At 46.7% G+C, this 22,521-nt stretch overlaps 1 protein-coding gene across 1 annotated transcript in view; it reads left to right on the forward strand.

The window, feature by feature from the left end:
* The window catches only part of JAZF1 (JAZF zinc finger 1), a 330,578-nt gene that overhangs the window by 303,286 nt on the left and 4,771 nt on the right, over positions 1-22,521 (forward strand). Inside the window, exon 4 of the mRNA XM_061414278.1 lies at positions 18,112-18,281. Coding sequence (XP_061270262.1) covers positions 18,112-18,281 — 170 coding nt within the window. The remainder of the gene's footprint in view (positions 1-18,111; positions 18,282-22,521) is intronic.

The following is a 22,521-nucleotide window of genomic DNA, read 5'->3' on the forward strand; positions in this document are numbered from 1 at the left end:
ACTTCCCCTGATAGGTCATTCTTAAACTAAAGGTTTGCTGACGGGCTGATTCAGACTGTGCTGTTTTGATGATGTTCCCACAATGTCAGGCATATCCTAACAAGTGGGGAACCCTTGAAAGAGTGGTATTTCCCGAAATGACGGGAATGTTCCTGTATATACATGTTTTTCCTAAGAACCCAAGACTCTGATATCTGTCTGAATGGTCTGGTCCTCATAAATCTGTGGGTTGGTTCTGGAAATCCCACAAGCCTGGGCTTTCTTGAGAGATTTATGGCCCTTCCCGCGCGTCGGGGCCAGGAATAACATCGCAGCTCCCTCGGCACTTCTGGTTTTCATCCCTGAGGGGGTGGCAAGGGAAGGGAAAGGTGTGCTGAATCAATACCACTTTGAGAGAAGACTGTCCAGACTTATTTTCCAAAACCTCAGAAAAAGCTCCATGTTCTATTAAGTGTATAACAGTGTTCTGCCCTCTCCACCCCTCTCCCTGGGGTTTCCCTGGCCTCATCTCCTCTCCTGGGCTGGATTCTGTGGTGAGGGAGCTGGCTTGAGCCCACAGACACACTGCAAGATGGGACCGATCCCCTTGAGCAGCGGCCTTAGACCTTTGGCAGGCAAAGTGATGCTGAACTTTTAGATAAGCTCATTGACACTGTGTTTTAAGATTATTCCAAAATAATGTCATTTCATTTCCTCTCACCCTGACCAAGAAAAGGGACAAACTAAGATGGCCATTCCAATTATATTCCCACACCTGGAAAATCTGTTTGATCAAATTACATGTTATGTTGATGGAAGGCAAGTATGACTGATTTTTAGTCCATATAATACTTGACCCAAAGTATCTGCATATACCTTAGCAGAATATCAGACAAGAATTTAAAAATATTATACCAACTCTCTAGAAGGTAGATGGTCAGGGAGCTGGGTCTAATGACTATGACTGGCAGATCCAGTGCTGAGGTCTGCAGGGGATGCAGAGATGAGTGAAAAAAGATCAGAGCCTTCAGGGAGATAAAAATCTAGTTGCAAAGGAAGATGAGTGTGCAAATAAAGTTCCTATCAGACCCTGAACCTGAGAGCCTTAAATTACGTTTATAGTGGTCAAAGAAGTCACTTTTACTTGGCAACAATTCAGTTAGCATTTCATTACCTGGGGAAAGTCGCTTTGGAGCAAGGCGTTTAAGGATGAGTGCAGATAAGGGTTAGAGGGTGGGGGTTGTGTATTCCAAGATCCCAGACTTAGCTGGGTAACACAGAGATGGTTTGGGGACCAGTGATGGTTTCCACACTAATTTGATTGGTGTATTGAACTCACAGAGCATACATCTGGGTATAAGAACCTTAAATGCTAGGTTAAGGAATTTGTATTTAATAGACTTGGCAGTGGGGAAACATTTTTAATAAGAGAGGCAACTCTTGCTATCAAACAAGAGTGATATTATGAGGCTCTTTGGGGGAATGTTAACTAAGCAGCAGAAGGAAGATGACTTGGAGGGCAAAGAGGCTGGGGCCTGATGTATCAGGGAGGAGGTTTTTTTCAATAGCCAGGGTGAGGGTATGGAAATAGATTTGGTTTTCTTGATGAAGTTTCTGCATGTTGGACGGGAAATGACTTGATGTGGAAGACTTTCCAGCACTGTTCTGCGTCACCCACGAATCCCTCCCGGTTGATAGAAACCTGCCCACTGGCTCAAACAGAAGTAAACCTCGCAGACATTGGAATGTTTATGTTCGGCCCAAAATGGCTCTGGTTTTTTACACAGCCGTAAAGTGTATTTAACTCCCAAATATAAAACACTTCTTGACTACTGTTTCATAGCTTCATAAAATGGGGCTCAATTGTGTAGGTGCTCTGTGTTGTCATCCCCTATCTTTCTACGCAAATCTGTTTCCTGAGATTGTTATTCCAGCGGAAAAAAAAAATTCAACCCAGCATAAACTACCTTTTTTACAAGCAGCCGTAAGAAGCAAGCCCCGAAGACAATGAGGAGCCTCCACGTTTATATTTTTAACCCAACATTACAGCTCTAACTAGGAGGAATGCAAAATTGCTTTAATTATGAATGTTTTTCATTGTGGTTGTGAGTGTAAGTCAGTAACAGATGTTCATTTTCCCCCAGCTCAACTGTTTTTAATTCTTTCTTGAACATGAAGAGAGAAATCTTTAAACATGAGCCAAAGTTCAATTAACATCCCTGGCTGAGGGTGGAAAATGCCCGACTTTGTTTTTTTCTCGGCTGTATACCTGCTTTGGCTGCCTGTGCCACAGAGGACCAGGGGAAAGAGTCCAGCTGGCACGGGTTTTATGACTGCAAAGTTAATTTGCAGAATAAGCCTTGGGCGGGAGGGGTCTGTGCGACCTTTTATACATTTATTTATTTGCTCTCTTTCAGGTATAAATAAAATTGCACTGTAAAACACTGCCGCTTAATTGCAGGAAGCCTTGTGCATTTTCTTGTTGTTGTTGTAGTTCTGCGGGTGGTTAAGAGCCTGCATTTTCTTTATATGGAGTTGTAGAAATCTCGTGTAAGAATATGTTTACAGCCAAGGTGTGTGACTCGGTTTATCATGTTTTTCCTGTACTCTGTGGAACAGACGGCTGTTCATTATTGAAAGAACTTTTTCTGCAACTCACAGAGCGGTTGTGGGGGGAACGTTTATTGAGAATGCAGAATGATTCCAGAGTCTGTGGCACTCTGACTAGAAGGCCTCAGCAGCACCCAGTGCCCTGATCTGACAGCAGTTGGCTTTAGACCCTAGAAGTACAGATTTCAGCTGCATTTTCTGAAGTGCATCCTGCTGACAGAGCACATGCCTGTGATGAGTTTCCATGAGGCAGAACCACGACTTCATACATTGCATTTCTAAACTTTCACCTTGTATTGGGTTGGCCAAAAAGTTTAGAAAGCGAAACCACAAATGTAAATGACACGATGGTGCCGATCTTTTGGGGTGGGTTTCAGAATGAATGTATGAAGTCGTGGTTCTGCCTCAGATGATCAAATGGAAACTCATCATGATTTACTGGCAGTGGGTGTAGAGAGCACCGCACAGCTTTCAGGATCTTAGTTCTCCAACCAGGGATCAAACCCAGGCCCCCTGCAGTGAAAACATGGAGTTGTAATCACTGAACCACCAAGGAATTCCCCACTTTCACCTTTTAGAAAAAAAAAAAGCCATGTGTTTCTCCTGGATGCTAAAACTTGAAAGTTATGCCTCTGAAGTCTTCTGAAAGGGCCTCTCATAAATGCAGAGTGTGCAGGTTGCTCGGGTTCTGATGACGTTGCCCACGCCAGAGGTTTTCTTGTGTCTCCCCAAAGGTCCGCTGAATATTAGTTCATTAATCCTCATTTAGGCCACTGGAAAATGCTTCCTTTATAGTCTGTGACAAGTGGATTATCCCATTAGGAAATCTGTGGATGACATATGGCTTATAGGATTTGCAAAGAGTCATTGGTTTGTCTTTGGATAAAAAGGAACATCCTCCTGATAGGAGGAAAACCAATTCAAGGGAAGAAGTAGTTAGTAGACCTGAGTTGAAAAATGGGAGGTTGGCTAGGGTGGTAATAATCACATTTGCAAACATCACCCTCCTTTGGCACACAGCACTGGCTGCCTCTCCGAAGTCGACCTTATGCCTCTGGGCCAGGATGGATTTGAAAAATGGATCATCTGGATTTAGTGCCAGCCACAAATCAGACTCCATAATGAAGGAGGAGGAGGAGCATGGGGCAGTAAAGCTGTTCAGTGGCATGAGAACTTAGAATTGAATATTCTTAGCTTCATCTTTCCCTTGACATTAGAGTGACATTTAGAGAGGTGTGTGTCAACCTCCTCCTCCTTGAATGTTTGTGATTCTGCATCTGTGTATACAGATCATGGTTGGGGGTCACGTGGACTTGCCAAAACTACCTCAGAAGCATCGATTTCAACCTGTAGTTTCCAGAACTTGCTCTTTCAGTATCATGAATGGTCCCTGTGAGATGGAAGTTTCTGTTGCCTGGCTTGCAAATGCTGGGTTTTCCATATATTTAACTCAGGCAAGCCACTGACAGGACATCAGCTTGGGGAGGTGGGGGGAGGAGTCCAGGACCTGGCTGTTAGAGTTTTGCCCCTGCCTGGACCTTTGCTAAGTATGTGACCAAGGACACGTCACCTCCACCAGTCTCAGTGCATCTGTCCTCAGTGATGTCCCCGTAACAGGGGAGATGGGCACGAAAGACCTGAGGTCGTTTCCAGGTATCCTTGCAAGGTCTTGCAGGGTATATTCTTTTATGACCTAGCATTGACAGCTTATAAAGGCCAAGCTTGGGTGTTTTAAAGTCAGTCGGAAAGTAAGTATAGACGGTACACTCAGGACTTAGAGGTGTAGGAGAAAAGCTCCAAACAGCCCAGGCTCTTTGGGAACTTAAAGCAGAGCTGGAAGGCATTTATGACAGGAGCAGGTAGAGACCAGAGCAAGGGAGTAGGGCAGGAGCTGAGCGAGATGCTGAGTTAGGGCCGTGAAAACACCTCCTGCCGAGGAGAGAAGCTAACGGGGGTTGGGGGCAGGCGTCGGGGTGGGGGGCTCTTTTAATGAGGCTAGAGGGCTGGGGCCAGCTTGTGGAGGGCCTCAGAAGACAAAATACAGAAATTCCAAATAAAGTCTTCCTTTATTTTGCATAGAGGATCAGATCTTGGTACAGAAATGCCATTTCCTAACTGTAAACATGAAATAAATGGCAAAAGGACAGTGAGATGGTATCTTATGTCACTGGGTTTCTATTTTTTGTTTTTAATGGACAAAGCCGCCTTCCTCCCACATGAAAATGGCAGGTGGGGCGTCTTCCTGACCTGCTCTGTCCCGAATCATTTTGGAAAATGGGCCAGAAGCAGTTCTCAGCACCCACCCCCCCTCCATGGGATTTGCACACAAGGAAGCCACCCAAACAGAAGCCCCTGCTGCAGTTTGATAGTCCGTCTTGGAGACTCTAGAGAGGAAGGGGAGGAGTCTGTTTATGCCACAGTTCTGCGTGTCCACTTTGGTGCCTTCAAGATATAGCCGTCTAGGGTCTCAGAAATCTCTGGTCCATCCTCATCCATTATATTAAAAATTCCCATCCAGACCAGTCACAGGCAGTAACAGGCACAATAGAATTCAAGCGCCTGATGATTTTGGAATCCAAACTGTAAATAGATCATCCATCACATTTCCATATGAGTTTGGGCCAAGCAGACAGATCTTTTGTTACTTCTGTTGCAGCCTGTCCGGGGACCAATAGCTGTGGTTTATTAGGCCAGAACTGTTCCTGTTTTCAACTATCAATAGATGTCTAATAATAAACCCTTAGTCTTGTTACTAAGCCATGGGAAAACATCTTGTTTATCACCATGTGACGCTTATATGGCATCATTCGGTTAAGTGTGACATACTTACTGTAAACACAGTGAGAGGAAGCACTCTGCCTGTGTAGGATTTCTGTACAACAATGCCTGTGTCCAGGGAACCCTGAAGTGACCCGGGGAGGGGCAAGGATGGAGGAGAGGAAGGAGCCCACCACCTCTGTTTTGGACAAGGAAGGAAGAGGTTGTGTGACCAGGTCTGTGCTGAGCTCATCCTCTGCTGGGCACCGTGAAAAGCCTTTTCTGTGTTCCAGCTCAGCCCTCACCACACTGTCAGGCCGATCCTGCTGCAGGCCTCTTTGTTCAAGTGGGGTAACAGGGCTTAAAGAAGACCGCTACATTTCCTGGGATCCCACAAAGAGGATCTGAATTTTGGCTTCTGAGTCTAAGAACCATGTTCCTGCCACCAAGCAGCCCCTCGCAGCCAAAGTTAATGCATATGATGTCACAGCAACAGGGAGAACTCAGAGCCACTTCTGAAGTCAACTCTGATCAACTGAAAGGAAGCCAGCCTTCCAGGGATGTGGTATCATGTCTTTGTCACAGAACATCTGTAGGATGGACTAGGACAGAGTAGCCAAGGGAGTCCACTGCCAGGCCATGGCAGGCCACATTCTTGTCCAAAGTGAAGGGAGTACAGGGGGATTGACCCACAACAGCACACAGGGAAGGTGAATCTAGTGGACAGTGACCAGGTGGCCAACACACAGGCTAGAGCAGGCTGGAGGAGAGGCAGGAGGGCAGGAAGCAGCCCCACGTGGAACATGGGAGCTGGGCCTGAGGGTCCCTAACCCACGGGGCAGGAACCAGCCATGGATGCAGGAGTGAGAGTGGGCAGGGGAAACCAGGCAACTTCATAGACCCCTGCTGCTCCTGGGGTTCTGGAAATACTAAGAGAGTGCTGAGTGCCAGGTGCTGGTTTAAGCACTTACCTATATGTTGATTCATTGAATTGTCTGATGTGGGTTCTTAGGCAAAGAAAACTTGAGCGAGTGTCCCAAGGTCAGTGAACAATCGGTGAAGGAGGTGGCATCGGGATCCAGGCTGTTGGGCTCCAAAGTGTGTGCTCATGGTCATGTGAGATATTGCCAGAAAAATAGAAATAGAGGAGAAAGCATCATTAAGGTCACTGGATGCTCACTCTGCGACCTTGGACTTCAAGGTCTGCTGCAACACTGGGGCCCAGGAGAAGCTGGATAAAATCGTATAGGGAATGGAAAATGCCAGAAGCAGAAGCCACGCTGTCCTCGTCTCACTCGACCCCTTACCCTCATGCAAAAAATCAGACTACTTTTTATAGCACACTTAACACAATCTCTTTGACCGGGAAGTTCTTGCCCCTGCAGTTTCTCCCAATCGCTTTTGTCGAGGTTTGTCACCCAGGCAACGTTTCACCAGATTTAAGTGTGGCCCTGACGATTATGGAGGCAGCCTGCGATGTGCAGTATGTAAAAATGACATCCCGGGGCTCTCAGGAAGCTGCCCGGTTATGAAGCCAAACAGCCTTCTTAAAAATCAGAAGTGCTCTCATAAAACTCGTTTTTCATGCGGCCCAGGCTGTGGGTTCCACATGGGACAAAGTGTGAAACAAAGCTTTTACGGGAGACCTCCGAGATTCCTGTGAACTTTCAGTGACTCTTCATGACATTCTTCCCCAGAGAAGCACACCATATTTTCTGCGGTGGCTCGTTTCCACGTCCTCGGCTGGGTCTGAAAGAGACGGTTACTCTGATGCAGCAGAAACGGGTTTTTGCCAGTGGACCCTGATTATTTCTTATCTTGATTATTGCATCTTTCTTCTTGATGTCCATCATCCTCCTTTTCCCAACCCTACCCTCTGAGCTTTCTCTTGGCATAAAAATATCCACCCTGCATGTACATATAACACATTAAATCTGTGTTAGAAAGGAAAACACCATTCCTGTAACCAGCCCTGGCAAGTGCCTCTGTACCACAGAGAAGGCTGCACTTGTTTCAGAAAGACAGTCCTCTGCTCCCATTGTTTCCAGAATTCACATTATTGAGAGCAGGGCACGCCCTCGCTGCAGGAACCCACAGTGCAGAAATGAGCCACTGGGGGGCCCTCATCTCACTGCACACCTTGAAGGCAGAGAGATTGCGTGTCTCTTTCACCCCCAGGTCTCCAGGACTGTGGGTGAATTAATGAAAAATAAGTTCAGCCATATAACCCCGAATCAGCCATTTGTTTATTTCTGACAGCATAAGAAAGCAGTATTCTCATCCGTTGTATTAAAAGGGCAAACTATATCTTAGGCATTTCTGTCCATGCATTTTAGACAGATGACTCTAACCAGATGATTTCTCACTGGCTTTGTCCATACCTGGCCTTTTCTTTCAAGTCTAGACAGTTTTAAATTACTGATCAAAACAATAATACCATCCAGAGCTAATATACAGAACTGTATGCCACGAATTAATGTACCCACTTTATACATATTAGTGGTGATGGTGTAGTTGCTAAGTCTACTATCCAACTCTTGTGAGCCCATGGACTGTAGCAGGCCAGGCTCCTCTGTCCATGGGGTTTCCTAGGCAAGAGTGTTGGAGTGGACCACCATTTCCTTCTCCATCTCACCACAGCCCTATGAAGTTAGTTCCAGTTTTTTCCATTTCACAGATGCGTTGAAGGTGGAATATTGAGTCTGAGGGTGGCTTCCCAGGTGACACAGTGGTAAAGAATCTGCCTGCAATGCAGGAGACTCAAGAAATGCAGGTTTGATCCCTGGGTGGGGAAGATCCCAGGAGGAGGAAATGGCAGTATTTCCTCCAATATTCTTGCCTTGAAAATCCCACGGACAGAGGAGTCTGGTAGAGGGCACCAGATGGTAATAGCAGAGCCAGATCCTAATACAGGCAGCCTGCTCCCAGGTCCCTGAATTACCTGCCCCAACGCAGCCTCTGGCTGGGATCCAGCTGGTTTCATAGTTGTATTCATCAGGTTTAATGGGAGATAGAGCGTTGTGTACGTGCATCGTACAGATTGTGATCCCTGATGGCGTCACTGTTCCTCTTATTTTGTTATATACAAATGGTAGTGTGTATTACATAAGCACAATTACGAAGCGCAGAGTCTGTATGTTACATACACATCCCTGTGTGCATTGTGGCACGTGGTTCCATCCCTCCAGTGCTCAGGGCCTCTGCCGTAGATACCTTCATCCCACAAGGACTGGCGGAGCCCTGTTCACGGTGCACACCGTGCTGGGTACTGGGGTCTGGGGACAGTTAGAGCAGCCCAGCCTTGAGGAACCCACAGTCTGACAGCCATCTCCCAGGAGACACAAGAGGGTGATAGGCAGGACAAGCCAGTCACCCTTGGACACACCCACACCCCCCTTCCAGGCTCCCCTGTGCCTCCTTCACAGGACTGAGCAGGCCTGATTCTCTGAGTCTGGACACTCACCCTCACGGGCACCTGCTTGCTGGCCAGCCCTTCTTAGCTCAGCTGCAAGGTTTGAAACTCAGAGAACCTATTCTATTTGGCAATCTGACAACAACTGGTAAGAGAGTCCAGGGTGCCCTGTAGGACCCTTTTTAAAAGAGCCCAGTGGGTGACTTAGGACCATGTCTTAGAACTAGATTTCACCCACCTTGCAAACAAAGATTGGCTTCCCTAGAGAATATTCAAAAAGAATGAGAAGTGGCACGGGCCAGAAGGACACCTGAAATGGTGAAGAGCTGTCGTCATACTTTCTCTCCATGATACACCTCTGTCACTTTCACGGTGAGATCTTGTCTGTGTCCTCCTGGTGGGCCTGAGGTCGGCTTGCCAACAGCCCACCTCCCCTGTTCGTTTGTAGGTTCCTGCTAGCTGACACAGTGCCTTACTGGCAGGCACCAAAAATGACCTTTCTCTTCTATTTCAGCCTCTCTATACCCTATTAAAATGTCAGTTAAAAATTGTTTGATTCCCCCCCCTCCCCGGAAATGAATGTTGGTTCTTGTAGAAAGAAGCTCTATACTGGTGGTTAAAAACGGCTTCATGTTTTTCTTACTGTGACATGTAGTCAGAAGAATCTTTACACTGAGACACACACCTGAAACAAGTTTTACAAACACATCTTATACTCTGATACTTTCTATTCCATTCTGTCCATTTAAAAAAAATAATAATTCTAATTATGCCCCACAAAAATGACTTCACGACCCACTTAGGAGTCACAATTTGAAAACATTGGGACTCTGCATCGGAAATAGGTCTTGAGAGTTGCCTGTTGTGACAAGAAACCTTTATGTTAAATCTCAGTGAATCTCGAGCAGCAACTGGAAGGTTCAGGGGAAAGAGCCATTTTAATCTCCCCTCAAAGTGAAATAGCAGAGCTGATGTGGGTAGGAGGTGGGGCGGCGATGTTACCGAGATCCTTGCAATACTGAAGGGACGTCCTTGTTTCTTATTGTTCATTTTGTTTTCCCTGAAAAATAGCCAGAATATGAGAACAATAAAGGAGACAAGATGTTTTCTTGTGCTTTTGGGGTAGTTTGTTTCTCTTCTCACCAAGATGGAGAGCTGGGGAATTAGGTACCAAAACTCAGTCAGGAACAAACTGCAGGGGCTTGACTGCAAATTGAGCGGGTGAGAGAAGAACAGAGGCTTCTCTGAAGCCTCAAGGAGAAAGAAGAAGAGGACGGAGGCAAAATAAGAAAGCACTGATAAGAAAACGGTTAGTTTTCCCTTTACATCTTTTTCTGGCAATGTGCCTATTCAAATAGAGGATTTCTTACGCTCGCTTGGTGGAGTTGTTTTAAAATCTGAACACCCAGGTTTTAGAAGCAGCTGATTTCCATCACCTTAACCCTAAGGCTTCCATAAAGCTTAAGATTCCATAGATCTTAACCTTAATTCAATCATGGGCTGTGGAGTGAGAGTGACAAGGAAGGAGCCAGGAGCAGGGTCACAGCTTCCGAGCACTGCTCAGCCCTTTGGTGATGGCAGTCACGTCATGGTGGCTGGGCGGCAGTCAGGGCTGTGTGGTCCTGGCCAGTTTGGGGGTGACGGCCTCCACATCCCTCCAGCGTTCCCCTTGTTACGAGTGTACCATCAGGAGTGTGGCTGCCTGTGACCACATCATCAACTCGTCAAAAATCAACACAATGGAAGGTGATGGGGGCCTGGACTTCTGCATCTCATCTGTCTTGAAGTGGCAGACCCTGGATGTCAGATACACAGCCGCGTGTGCGTCTCCACAATGCCTTCATCACTTGCAGTGTCCACACACAACCCTGTTACGTGGTTAGAAAGCAGTGACCTGGTGTCAGGAGGCCTGTTTCGTCTTTGCCTTTCCTTTGTGTGTTTAACCAATACATTCCGTGTGACTTGGGTGTGCCAGGTACTCTCAAGGCCACCGTGAGTTCAGTGACATGCGTTTGAACATACTGAGAGATGTGCACTTCCATTCGGGTGGATTCAAGTTATTAGTGGGACCATAGGCAGGTTAGGAAGACAAGCTCTAGAGCTAAGACGGCTAGAGTAGAACCCTTGCTCTGCCACGGAAGAGCTTTGTGACCTTAGACAAGGCGCTCTGCCTCTCTGAGCCTTTGTTGTATATAAAATGAAGATATTGTAGTAGGTATCAGCCTCATAGGGCTGTTGTGAGGTTTAAGTGAGTGTGCCCCCAGTAAGGGTCAGCTGCCCTTAGGACAGTGATGGTGGACCAAGGAGGTCAAGAATTTTTGAGACTTGGCGATGGTCCCTGGAGCCACTAAGTGTGTCTTCCATTGTAATCACTTGTCAGTTCATTTAGACTGTTGTTGCTTCAGCTCATATCAAGTGGGTCGGTACTGATTAAAGCTAATTATAATTCTATAAGGCAGAAAGGCAACACTTTGCTAATGTCTTTGCCAGAATTTGACATCCCAAGAGAGTTTTGGTTTGCTGTCACTGCAGTTAGAACTTGTGCATGAATATTAACAATCTGAGTTAAAATTGTGGCATATTGGATTTCTGGGAAAGGTTGACTTGTTTTTATCCGTGTGTCACTCTGTTTATGAATACAAAGAACGAGAACACTGTAGGTGCTAGAATGGGTTTGGGGCCATCTTCACAGAGAGGTGAGCAGGGGACAGAGGTGGTGGGCAGAGTCTGGAGGGAAGTGGGCTAGATAGAAGGTGGTCCTTGTGGCGAATGAGGCACTCAGCTGGCTCCTGGGCATGAAGGGACTCGTCCAGGTGGGTGGATATGGATATAAGTGTGCACAGGCACTCTGGACCCCCTTGTCTTTTCATATAACTCATGAAATCAACTTTTTACTTCCTTGGCCGACACCCAGGCAGACTCTTCCCGCAGTCCTGTAGAGTATAGTTGCCCTCTGAAATCCTGTCCACTGGGTTTGTTCATTTCCCCAAATGAAATGCTGGCATGAGCTCTTGGGGCCACCCACCCAAAGGTACCTCTGTCAATCACTGTCCTGCCCACCTCCGGCCCCCACAGTGGGGACTGTGCAGCCATGGAGGATGACAATGGAAAGCTCAACCTGAGAAAGATTAGTGGCTGCTAACGCCCACCTGTGACCGTGCAAGGTGAAATTAATTTTCTTGTAGAAATTCTCACGTTGGTAAAGTTATTTGTAAATTGTTTAATGATGCCTAAGAATATGAAAAGCCTGAAAAAATCAACTCATGGGGCTTTTCTTTGCAACACTGGAATGCTAACACCCAGGAGGGCAGGCCCCACACTGAGGTTGAGACTAGCCCTGTGCTTCCCACACCCCATGCTGGACTCCCTCCCGCTCCTCTCCAGTGCTTCCAGGGCTTCGCTCTGTGTGTCACATCTTTCTGTCAGTCAGGGATATTCCATTCAAAATTAAATAAAAAAGCACAAACTTTGAAACCAAAGACTCAAGTACCAGTCCAGCCTGCCTGTTTCTAACTGGGTGACCTTAGACAGGTCCCTCACCTCCTGAACCCCAACTCTCCCCTTTGCGAAACTGGGGAAACAAAGGTTGGTTCCATGAAAAATACGTCTCCACACTCCAGGCTTACAGGAGCCACCCCACCACCACCACCTAAATGACAAAGGCATCTCCTAACTCCTTCCAGTTCGAGAATGCAAGTGTCAAGCAAAATTTGCTCATTCTTAGGTAGCTACAATTTTTATTAAATCCAGTAGGCACAGGTAAGTTTAGGTATGGAAGTATTTGCTAGAAGTTAAGGAACAAATGACTTAAAGCAAAAGTAGGCCAAATTAAAAGAAGCCTGGCATTTTGGCTATCATGCTTTTGTGCATCCCTCAAAGCTTCATATTGTGCCCATTAGTGCAGTAAAAATGACAGTGCTTAAGGGAGAACTAGGGTTGGGCAGAGCCTTAAAGCCATGGGACTTTGTAACCAGAGCATCAGTGAAAACAGTAATCATCCTAACAGAATAATTGCTTGGCTGAATCCCCACTGTAAATCCCCCCTGGCACATCCCCCCAGCATCCCAGTCCTCTGACCTTTGTCCTTGGGATGCAGATCTTTGCGGGTGTTCTCTCTCCTAGGAGAGCAAGTTCATCCAAATCAGAAATCTCACCCAGTCGGTTTTTGTTGTAAAATACAAGGGCGCTGTTTCTGCAGTTCTTGTCCCTGTGCTGTCGGCCCTCTCAGGTGCTGTAGCCCAGAGGAAAGGCTGGCACTTCTGGAAGAACAGCGGCCATTGCTCTAAAGAAGCCACGGCTGTGGGTTTTTCATCTGCTTTTCCTACTGAAGGCCTTCAGGCTTTCCCTTTAGTTATGAGAATGCCGTCTTCTCGACCCTTCAAGAGAGCGTGGGGAGAGCTGCTGGCCTGTGGCAGGTTTTCTGTTTTGTGCTTAAGCACTTGTCTTTTTCAGTTGGCATTGCCAAGGCTTAGAGCTGACTTGTGGAAAGGAAAGGGCGGGGGTGGAGAGATGCAGATGAACCAGTGCTCGTGCCACAGCATAGATTTACCCTGCTGGAGTCCCCAGCCAGCAGCCCTGGAGAAAGAGACCTGTGAGATAAACCACTGAATACCTCTCACTTCTGCGATGTTAACTTGAGGGTGGAGTCAAGGGCTTGTCAAGTTCCTTCTCGTTGCAAAATTGCGATTCACCAACTCACTGTTCCCCAACCCTGCTTCTGAGAGGACACCTGCCAGCCCGTCCCCAGACACCTGCTCTGGGCCCAGGGAGTGAATTATTCTTGTGACTCGCATGCTTTCCTCACACCTACCTGCCCCAATCACTCCCAGCTACAAGAATGGGTGTTGGGGGTCTTTTCCTTTTTTACACAGAGGAATGCTTTATAATTAATGAACATTTTATGGATTCTGGGTGATGAGGGCTCAGAACCAGGAGCCTGACTTGATTCTGTGTCCTCCCTCTGCTGGCTGGAGCCCAGCACCACCTCTGCTAGACTGATAGGACAGAGGTCACACGTGCCTCCAGGATCACCTGCTCAGCCAAGATCAGGGTTAATGAATGAGCATATGCATTCCTTAACACCCCATCCTGCTTCCCTGGAACAATCCAAAAGCTCACTGGAATGTGATGGCCTCAAAGCAGGCAGTGATGGGCCTGTTTGACCCCTCCCGCTGGCCTGAAGGGCAGTGGGCTCCAGAGTAGGTACACAGGACAGTCCATAAGGTGGAGGAAGGAGATATGGAATCTTTACACTTACTAAGTAAAATATTTCTCATGTTATTATGTATATTTATTAAACTATCAAGATTGCCAGGAGAAATATCAATAACCTCAGATATGCCGATGGCACCACCCTCGTGGTAGAAAGCAAAGAAGAACTAAAGAGCCTCTTGATGAAAGTGAAAGAGGAGAGTGAAAAAGCTGGCTTAAAACACAGCATTAAAAAAACTAAGATCATGACACCCGGCCCCATGGCAAATAGATGGGGAAACAGTGGAAACAGTGACAGATTTTATTTTCTTGGGCTCCAAAATCACTGCTGATGGTGACTGCAGACGTGAAGTTAAAGGACACTTGCTCCTTGGAAGGAAAGTTATGACCAGCCTAGATAGCATATTAAAAAGCAGAGACATTACTTTGCCAACAAAGGTCCATCTAGTCAAGGCTATGGTTTTTCCAGTGGTCATGTATGGATGTGAGAGTAGGACTGTAAAGAAAGCTGAGTGCCGAAGAATTGAGGCTTTTGAACTGTGGTGTTGGAGAAGACTCTTGAGAGTCCCTTGGACTGCAAGGAGATCCAACCAGTCAATCCTCAAGGAAATCAGTCCTGAATATTCATTGGAAGGACTAATGCTGAAGCTGAAACTCCAGTACTTTGGCCACCTGATGCAAAGAACTGACTCACTGGAAAAGACCCTGATGCTGGAAAAGATTGAAGGCAGGAAAAGGGGGCGCAGAGAGGATGAGATGGTTGGATGGCATCACTGACTGGATGGACATGAATGTGAGTGAGCTCCGGGAGTTGGTGATGGACAGGGAAGCCTGGCATGCTGCAGTCCATGGGGTCGCAAAGAGTCAGACAAGACTGAGTGACTGAACTGATTAAACTATTTAATCCTCATCCTTTTATTTGCTTATCTGTTTTACACAGTAATATATTAGTAAATGTTGTTGTTCAGTCTGTTCTAAATCCTTTTAAAAGCAGGAACTCAATTGGCCCTCACAACAACCTTAAGAGGTTGTAGTATTATCAGTCCATTTTACAGATGAGGAACCTAAAGCTCAGAGAGGTTACATCACTTGCCTGGGGTCACACAGCTTATCTGTGGCAGCACCACGGATCACGTGGGCTCCCAGACTGGCCCCTGTAGATGTGTCTGCATGAACAGTCCTCAGTGAGCACCATGCCTCTCTTGTGATATGGAATCCTTCTTGTAGTTTTTCTACTGGAGATTCCCAAACCTCTGAATTTTCTTATTTTTTGTTTGGTTTCACAACAGGCTTTTCTAAAAAACAGTATCATTTTACGTGTAATATTATAGGGTAGTATTATTACAAAAGCGATATTACACTGTCTTCATTTTTATTTATTTTTGGCTGCACTGGATTTTCACTGCTGCACGAGAGCTTTCTCTAGTGACTAGCAGGGGTTTCTCTGTTGCGGTGCACGAGCTCCTCACTGCAGTGGCTTATCTCACTGCGGGGCACAGGCTCCAGGCTCGCTGGCTCAGCAGTTGTGGCACACCGGCTCGGTTGCCCTGAGGCACATGGAATCCTCCCGGACCAGGGATGGAACCCGTGTCCCCTGCACTGGCAGGCAGACTCCCACCCATTGTACCACCGGGGAGGTCCTGTCTTGTTTTTTGAGCACTCATTATGGCTTCCTGTGCCAGGTGCTTTATCAACATTAATTTTAACCCTTGAATTAAACGGAAGGGAAGAGTCTTTCCCCCATTTCACAGAAGAGAAAGAAGAGGCCAGGTAGTCACTCAGCTGACTGTCCAGCCAAGGCATAAACCCAGGGCCGTGCACTGCTCAGCTTGTGTTACAGGACAGAACTCAGTAGAAACAGATCCTTCTCGATCCCCATGCCAGGCAGGCAGTTTCACAAAGCACCCAGAGGACCCTGTGGTGTGTGAGCATGCCTATACTCGCAAAGGCATCCTGACATGGATGGTGACTCGTGGTCCCCATTCCTGCAACACTTGGGACTGGATGCCACGTGGTTTCCAAGCAGCTGTGTCTACAGGATCAATCCCTCGGGCCTGGCCCCTTTTGATCCCGAGGAGTTTTGAAGTTTTATCTTCTACTGGGCTTCATTAAGCCCTCGGTTGGTCTGAGGCTTTCTTTCCCACCCCCTGTGCCCCAGTTGTAAATGTTGTGCACTTTTCAGTATTCAGGTTAACAAGTTAGCCCAATTAGATGGGTAAATTAGTCATTCTCACTTTCTCAAGTCCTACTGGAAGAGCTTTGCGAAACAGCATTTATAGTTTTCTAACAAGCAATTTAAAGGACAGCGGCATGTGGCATTTGTTTAAGAGTAAAATGTCCTAAACGGTGCCCTACTGGAAAACAGATTTTGAGATTTGCTCACAGACCGACTCAGGGCCTCGGCAGAGTGGCACCCCTGTGCTGTCTTGATCCCTGGGGTCTCCAGCCAAACACGGCGGGGCTTACTGAAACCCACACTGAATGCCAACGCCTCATTTTGGCCTGGTGGTTTTTTCTGCACTGCCCGAGTTTCTAAACAGGCTGCTTTGAATTCTGAGTGGTAGATAGCGGAGGACCAGAAACATGGAGGTTGAGAAACACCCCCCTCCCCGCCGCCCCAGAGAGCTGCTGGCATTGGAGGCCAGGAAAATGTCACCTGGGGAAAACTGACTCCCTTAATCGCTAATTGAGAATGTGTAAGCTCTTGAAGCACACGGTTCTTTCTTTGTGTGTATGAGAGTGACAGTCATCCTCACCTCACTGGGTCACCAGAGGGTTAAATGAGATGATGCATCTCACATGCCTAAAACATACGAGGCCCTCGTTCACCTTGAGGTCCCTTCCTCCCTTCCTGGATCCTTTTAAGTGTTCACCTCATGCTGGCGTCCTTGTTCCTGGCTTGACTGGCTCTTCAAACAATCTTATTAATGCCTATTAAAATGAAACTCAATAAAAGTGCCAATATTTGGTGTTGAAATAATTGATGTAGCAGAGGGAGCCCACGGTGAGCACCCAGGCAGGCCCCTGCTGCAATTTAGCTTCACACCTGGGGGATGAATTTCACAACTGTAATTGCTACCATATAATTCTTATTAATGTTGTGCTATAATTCCTATTTATTCCACGAGGCTTGTAAATGCATTAGAACTTGTCAACATATTATTTTACACTGTTTATGATCTGTAGAATTATGTCCTTCAGGATTGTATTGTGCAAAAACTCCACATAAATGGCTGTAGACCTCGTTAAAAAAAAGGGGGGGGGGTTGCTTGTTGAAGTGGTTCTCCATCCCCTCCATGCTGAGCAGAAGTTGGTGAGGCAGATTTTTAATTCAGTTCTGAGCAGAGCTCTTAACCTCAGGGTACAAGGGGATCCCGACATGCGTCTTAGCTCTGTGCTGCGGTGGCTCAGCCGGCCCTCCCTCCCAGGAAAGGTGGTGTGTACTGAAAGGCAGGTGCTGTTCGCTGGGGACAGGTGTGGTAGGGAATTGTCGGGTCTTCCTCTAGCTGGACCTGCATTCTGATGATGACATTGTGTCCTCAGAGCTCTGGGTGTTTCAGCCCCCTGCCTCCCTAGCTTGGGGTAAACCCCCCTTTAGTGCCACATTTCTTCGTGGTCTTCCCAGCTCAGCTTATAAAGGAAGAGATCTGAAATGAATTCCCACTAAAGTGTAAATACCTAATAAGTGTAAAATGTAACCCCCTCCCACAGATTTTTGTATTTACTATGGTGATAAAGCAGGAAAATTAAGGGGACAGGATTCTGTTCATTGGAGTGTCATGTGTATCCTGTGTGTGTGTATGTGCGTGTGTGTGTGTTGGGACAGGGGTTTGTCTGTCGTGGTCAGTTATATTTGGTTTCAGCATCTTTGCAGTCACCTTTGCTGAAGAATTGCATTCACGTTCTTGCACAGCTAACTCCTTACCATGAGCCCTGGGCTCTCCGATGGGAAAACAGATACCCTCCCCCTCAGGGCTGTCCTCGGGACTAGATGCCCTTGCAGTCCCTTAGTGCCCTAGATGTCCTCTTCCAGGGCAATCGGAGCTGCCTGTCCCCTCACTGCCATGCCTCCTGTCCTAGGGTTAGGTTTAGGGCGAGAGGGACGCTCCTGACGCTCCTTGATTTCTGCTCTGGCCCTGCAGGCAGCGAATACGACGAGGAGGAGGTGGATTATGAGGAGTCAGATAGCGACGAGTCCTGGACCACAGAGAGTGCCATCAGCTCTGAAGCCATCCTCAGCTCCATGTGCATGAACGGAGGGGAGGAGAAGCCTTTTGCCTGCCCGGTTCCTGGATGTAAAAAGAGATACAAGGTAAAAGAAATACCCTCTCGCTTGGCGTAACCAGATGGAAGATGGCAAGCCCTGTGTCAGTCAAGTCTGGGGAGAGGTGCTTCCCTCTGTGGAGCTGATTGGGTGTGTGGCCGCCCTCAGGTCAGGGCTAGCTCTGGTCTCTGGGTGGGTTTTTCCCTTTGCTGATCTGTGCGGGAACTATAGGTCAGGAGATTTTTGTTGTTGTTGTTGTTGTGGGAGGATCATGTTTTTGATATTCTTCAAATTCATGTCAAATCAGGCAGAATATCAAATGTGTTTGCCAAACACTTTTCCCCGTGGCTGCCTCTGCAGGTGGTTCAGAGAGACCACTTTGAAGTCTTAAAAGCCTACAGACGGTTCACAGGGCTCTTTTGGAAAATGTTGTAGGGTATTTTCTTCCAGCTGAGGAAGCCCTTGCCCACTTCCCCCAAATGGCATGAAGAGATGAGGAAAAAGGGGGCCTTTGGTATTTTTCACACCTAACCATCAGCTCTATAGCTTCAGCAAAGTCTCTGTAGACGGCCAAAACCTGTGTCTCTGCAGGCCTGACTGGGTGTCAGGGGAGCCAGGGGCACTAAATTCTCTGTTGAGAAAAACTCCCAAGGGACAAAACACTGAGAAACACCGACACATTCGGGTCCAGAGGACATTACAAGAAAACAAATCTGCAAACTTTCCCATGAAGCATTAGCAGCTCTTTAAATCCAACTGTGAAAAACTAAAAATCAAAAACAGATTCGGTGCCTGTGATGAGATGCTAATTTCCCCAAAGCTCAGCAGATTGACTATTTCTAAAGAAAGGCTTGAAAAATATGATAGCATAAGCACTTCCTGTATTATTCCCTCTTCAATATGTCTCTGCACGCACACACACACAAGATTATTTCAGTACTTTATACCTGCTCCTGATATTAAAGCATAAAACACAAATGTATCGCAGGTAAGTGGCTCAGGGTTTCACCAACTCTGAACACGATTAAATGTTGATCATGGACAGTCCAGATGAAGCCCCACGATGGAGATGTGAGGTCCCATAAGTGTGTCCTGATGCACTGTGCCATGTCCCTACTGCACACGTACATTCCTGTGGGTCAGAAGGCATCGTGGTAGTGGAGTGGGGGTAGGAAGAGAATGAAATGGTTACCTCAGGAAGCCAGGAGCCCAAGGGATTGTTCAAGAAGCTACTTTGTCCAGAGGACAGCTCTGCTTGCAGAAAGAGATTTTCTCTTCTTTCTCTATGTGAAAATGGAGAAAGCTGGACAAGGACACTGCTCTTGTATCCTACCTGCCCTCCATGCTTCTCGGGAGCTGGTGCACCGTGCTCCGCTGTCTTGCTGCCTTCTCTCAAGGGTCCAAACACTGTTTTAGGGGTGTCTTACACGTCAGCTAAGTTAAAAGAGGGAGCAAAGTAATAACCCAGACCGCAACTGACTGAAAAACAAAAAATGAGGTAGGGGAATGTAAGCTACACCCTTTATTTTGGCCAAAGAGGATGAAGCCTTCTGTCTTTGCCACCTCTGGCTTCATTTTGTTTTTCCATCCCTTTCCCCTAGTCATTTCTATTTTCTTGTCATTACTCTCTCGCTTCTATTTTTCTTGAATTTCCAGTAGTTTCTGCCTTCCTGCAGTTTGTTTGCATCTAGGTCGATGAGGGCTTTGGGGGAGTGTTCTTTCTCCATCTAAGGCCTAAAGAAAATTGCATGAAACTTGGGCTATAGAGGCTGCCTGTTTCAGTACCACAGACTGGCAGATGACACGGGTGGCAATTAGTGGTCGTGATTTCCATGAGGGAAGTGTGAGTTTCCTTTCCTGGGCCAGAATACCAGGTAATGGTGCATGGGACAGGAACAAATGCATAACTTCTCCTAACCAGCTGCTTGAGGAAAAGGTGGTCATATTACCTAACTCTTTAGTCTCACTCTTTCTCCTGGGAAGTTACTGGCTGCAGGGCAGTGGTGTTCTCTAGTGTAATTATTTCATCTTATTTACTGCATGGTTGTTGGATTAGATTTTGGTGAGAGGAGGGCATAATGAGCTAGTGCACTGTGGTGTCAGGCAGAATCCACAAGGGCTGCCATCTTGTTCATCCCCACAGCTACCTTCAGACCTGTCTCATTCCTTGCCCTGCCTATTGGCAGGGGGTTTCTCATCCACAAGGCTCTTGGGCACTGCCTCAGGATCAGCTCTTCTCACCATTTCACTGGCATTTGCAGAACTGAGAGAAGATGAGCATCCAACTCCCCAGACTTCATATAGAGTAGGGCACAGGAGGAGCAGTACAGTGGTTTCCCATGTTAATTCTTTCGCCTCTAAATGCCCCCTTTCCCTCCTCTGTCAGCATTCCTCATTTCATTCCCATTTCTCAAAGCACAGCTCAAATGTTTGTGGGAGCCCTTACCAGCTTCCCAGACTGAAGTTCCCCCTCATCCTGAAGTTCTATCATCTGACCTTTCTACCTCATTTGTTCACACGACTGGCAGAGCCCTTACGATCTTATTAGCCCAAGTGCTTACAGCTCAAAGACCCTTCTGCATGTAGCTCACGTCCAGAACATTAAGTAAATACCCTAAGGATAAAGGGACAAAGACAAAATGCATGGGGGAAGAGGGGGGCAATGTGGGCTCCCCACTGACCAACGGAACCCCAAAGCCACAACATGATTCATTCTTCTGTGCTCCTCGCAGACATTCCAGGCCAGGAGCACAACTGATTCCATCCACCTTGGTTCTGCACAGAGTTTCTCTGAGAGTCCTCGGCTACACAGAGAACACAGCATTTCAGCAGCATAAAGCAAGCTTGGTCTCTGGCATCTGTGTAGATACACAGTCAAGCACACATGTAGCTCCAGATTTTCCCAAGGAGGACACTTGAGCCTTTCTCCCCTTCAGTGGATCTAAATCTCCTTGCCTCTCCTGAGGGTCCCCCTAGAAGCCCTGGTGGGAGCATAACTGACCTTTCTGGATAAAACTTGGCAGAAAATAGAGCTTTTAAAAATGTCCAAATTTCTTCAGTTCCATAATTTTCCTGGAAATTTATGCTATTTTCAAAAAATGTTGATGAGGGAATCCAATCTGTATGTGTGTGTATTTATATATATACACTTACACACACATACATACACAGCAAAAAATACTGAAATACCTCAGATGTTAAACTATGATTCTGTTGTACATTCTTATGCTTCTACTTTCTCAATGTCTACAATTACCTACACTGAACACAGATTACAGTAATAACCATGGGAGGAAAAGACCTGGTTCCCACCTGACTTGCCCTGGACATCCCATGTGCTGCCATGTCAAGTGTGACAGAGGAAGACTGGCAGTGCCGTCTCTGGGGCAGGTGGGGTGTCACCATGCTGCTCCACATGCCTTCACTGTTTTGACTTTAACTTAAATGGCAACCCACTCCAGTGTTCTTGTCTGGAAAATCCAACGGACAGCGGAGTCTGGCGGGCTACAGGCCATGGGGTCCCAAAAAGTCGGACACGACAGAGCAACTAACACTTTCACCATCTCCAAGCCCAGCTTTGGTTTTTTCATCTTTCTTCCACATCAGATACCCAAATGACTTCATCCTCTCCTTTGTGTAGGACATAAAGGTTCACAGGACACTGAAAGTTAGGATTTTATATGGTACACATTACATATTGTACTTACACAAGCCTGAATACCGACAGACATCAAATAGTTAAGGCATGGTGGCCCAGTGTGTGGTGTCCTAACTTTAGCTCTCATGATTTGATTCGGAGTAGAATTCTGTTGTTCGACTGGGTCAGTTCCCTCAGCAGGCAGGGAGTGCCTGGCATGGAAGAGAACCAGTGCCACCTCAGGTCCTCCTCTGTACCTTATGCCGTGCCCCTTCCTGGGTCAGATCACTGTAAGTCATAGACAGTTTTCTCTAGACTGAGTGTCCCAGTCCTTCCCAACTTTTAAGAATTTTTCAGCTTCGTGATCTGGTCAAGTCAGCTTCTCTGAGTGTCAGTTTTTAGTTAAAACCTGAGTGCTGAATAAGACAGTAGATATCAAGTCCTCGGCATGAGGAAAAGTTCCGTTAGTGATGTGCCTTGCCATGTAAGAGCTTAATCCTCTTTCTCCTTTTCAGGGATCAGAGGATTTAATAAGAATTTCAAGTTGTCTGACATTTATTTTTGTCATTGTGAATATTTTTGAAAGACCAAACTCATTTCAGGATCTCTGCAGTTAGAACTGAGTTTCAGCAAAGCTTTGGAGTTTTGGAA

This window comes from Bos javanicus, chromosome 4, assembly GCF_032452875.1.
Source record: "Bos javanicus breed banteng chromosome 4, ARS-OSU_banteng_1.0, whole genome shotgun sequence".
NCBI classification, from domain to species: Eukaryota; Metazoa; Chordata; class Mammalia; order Artiodactyla; family Bovidae; genus Bos; species Bos javanicus.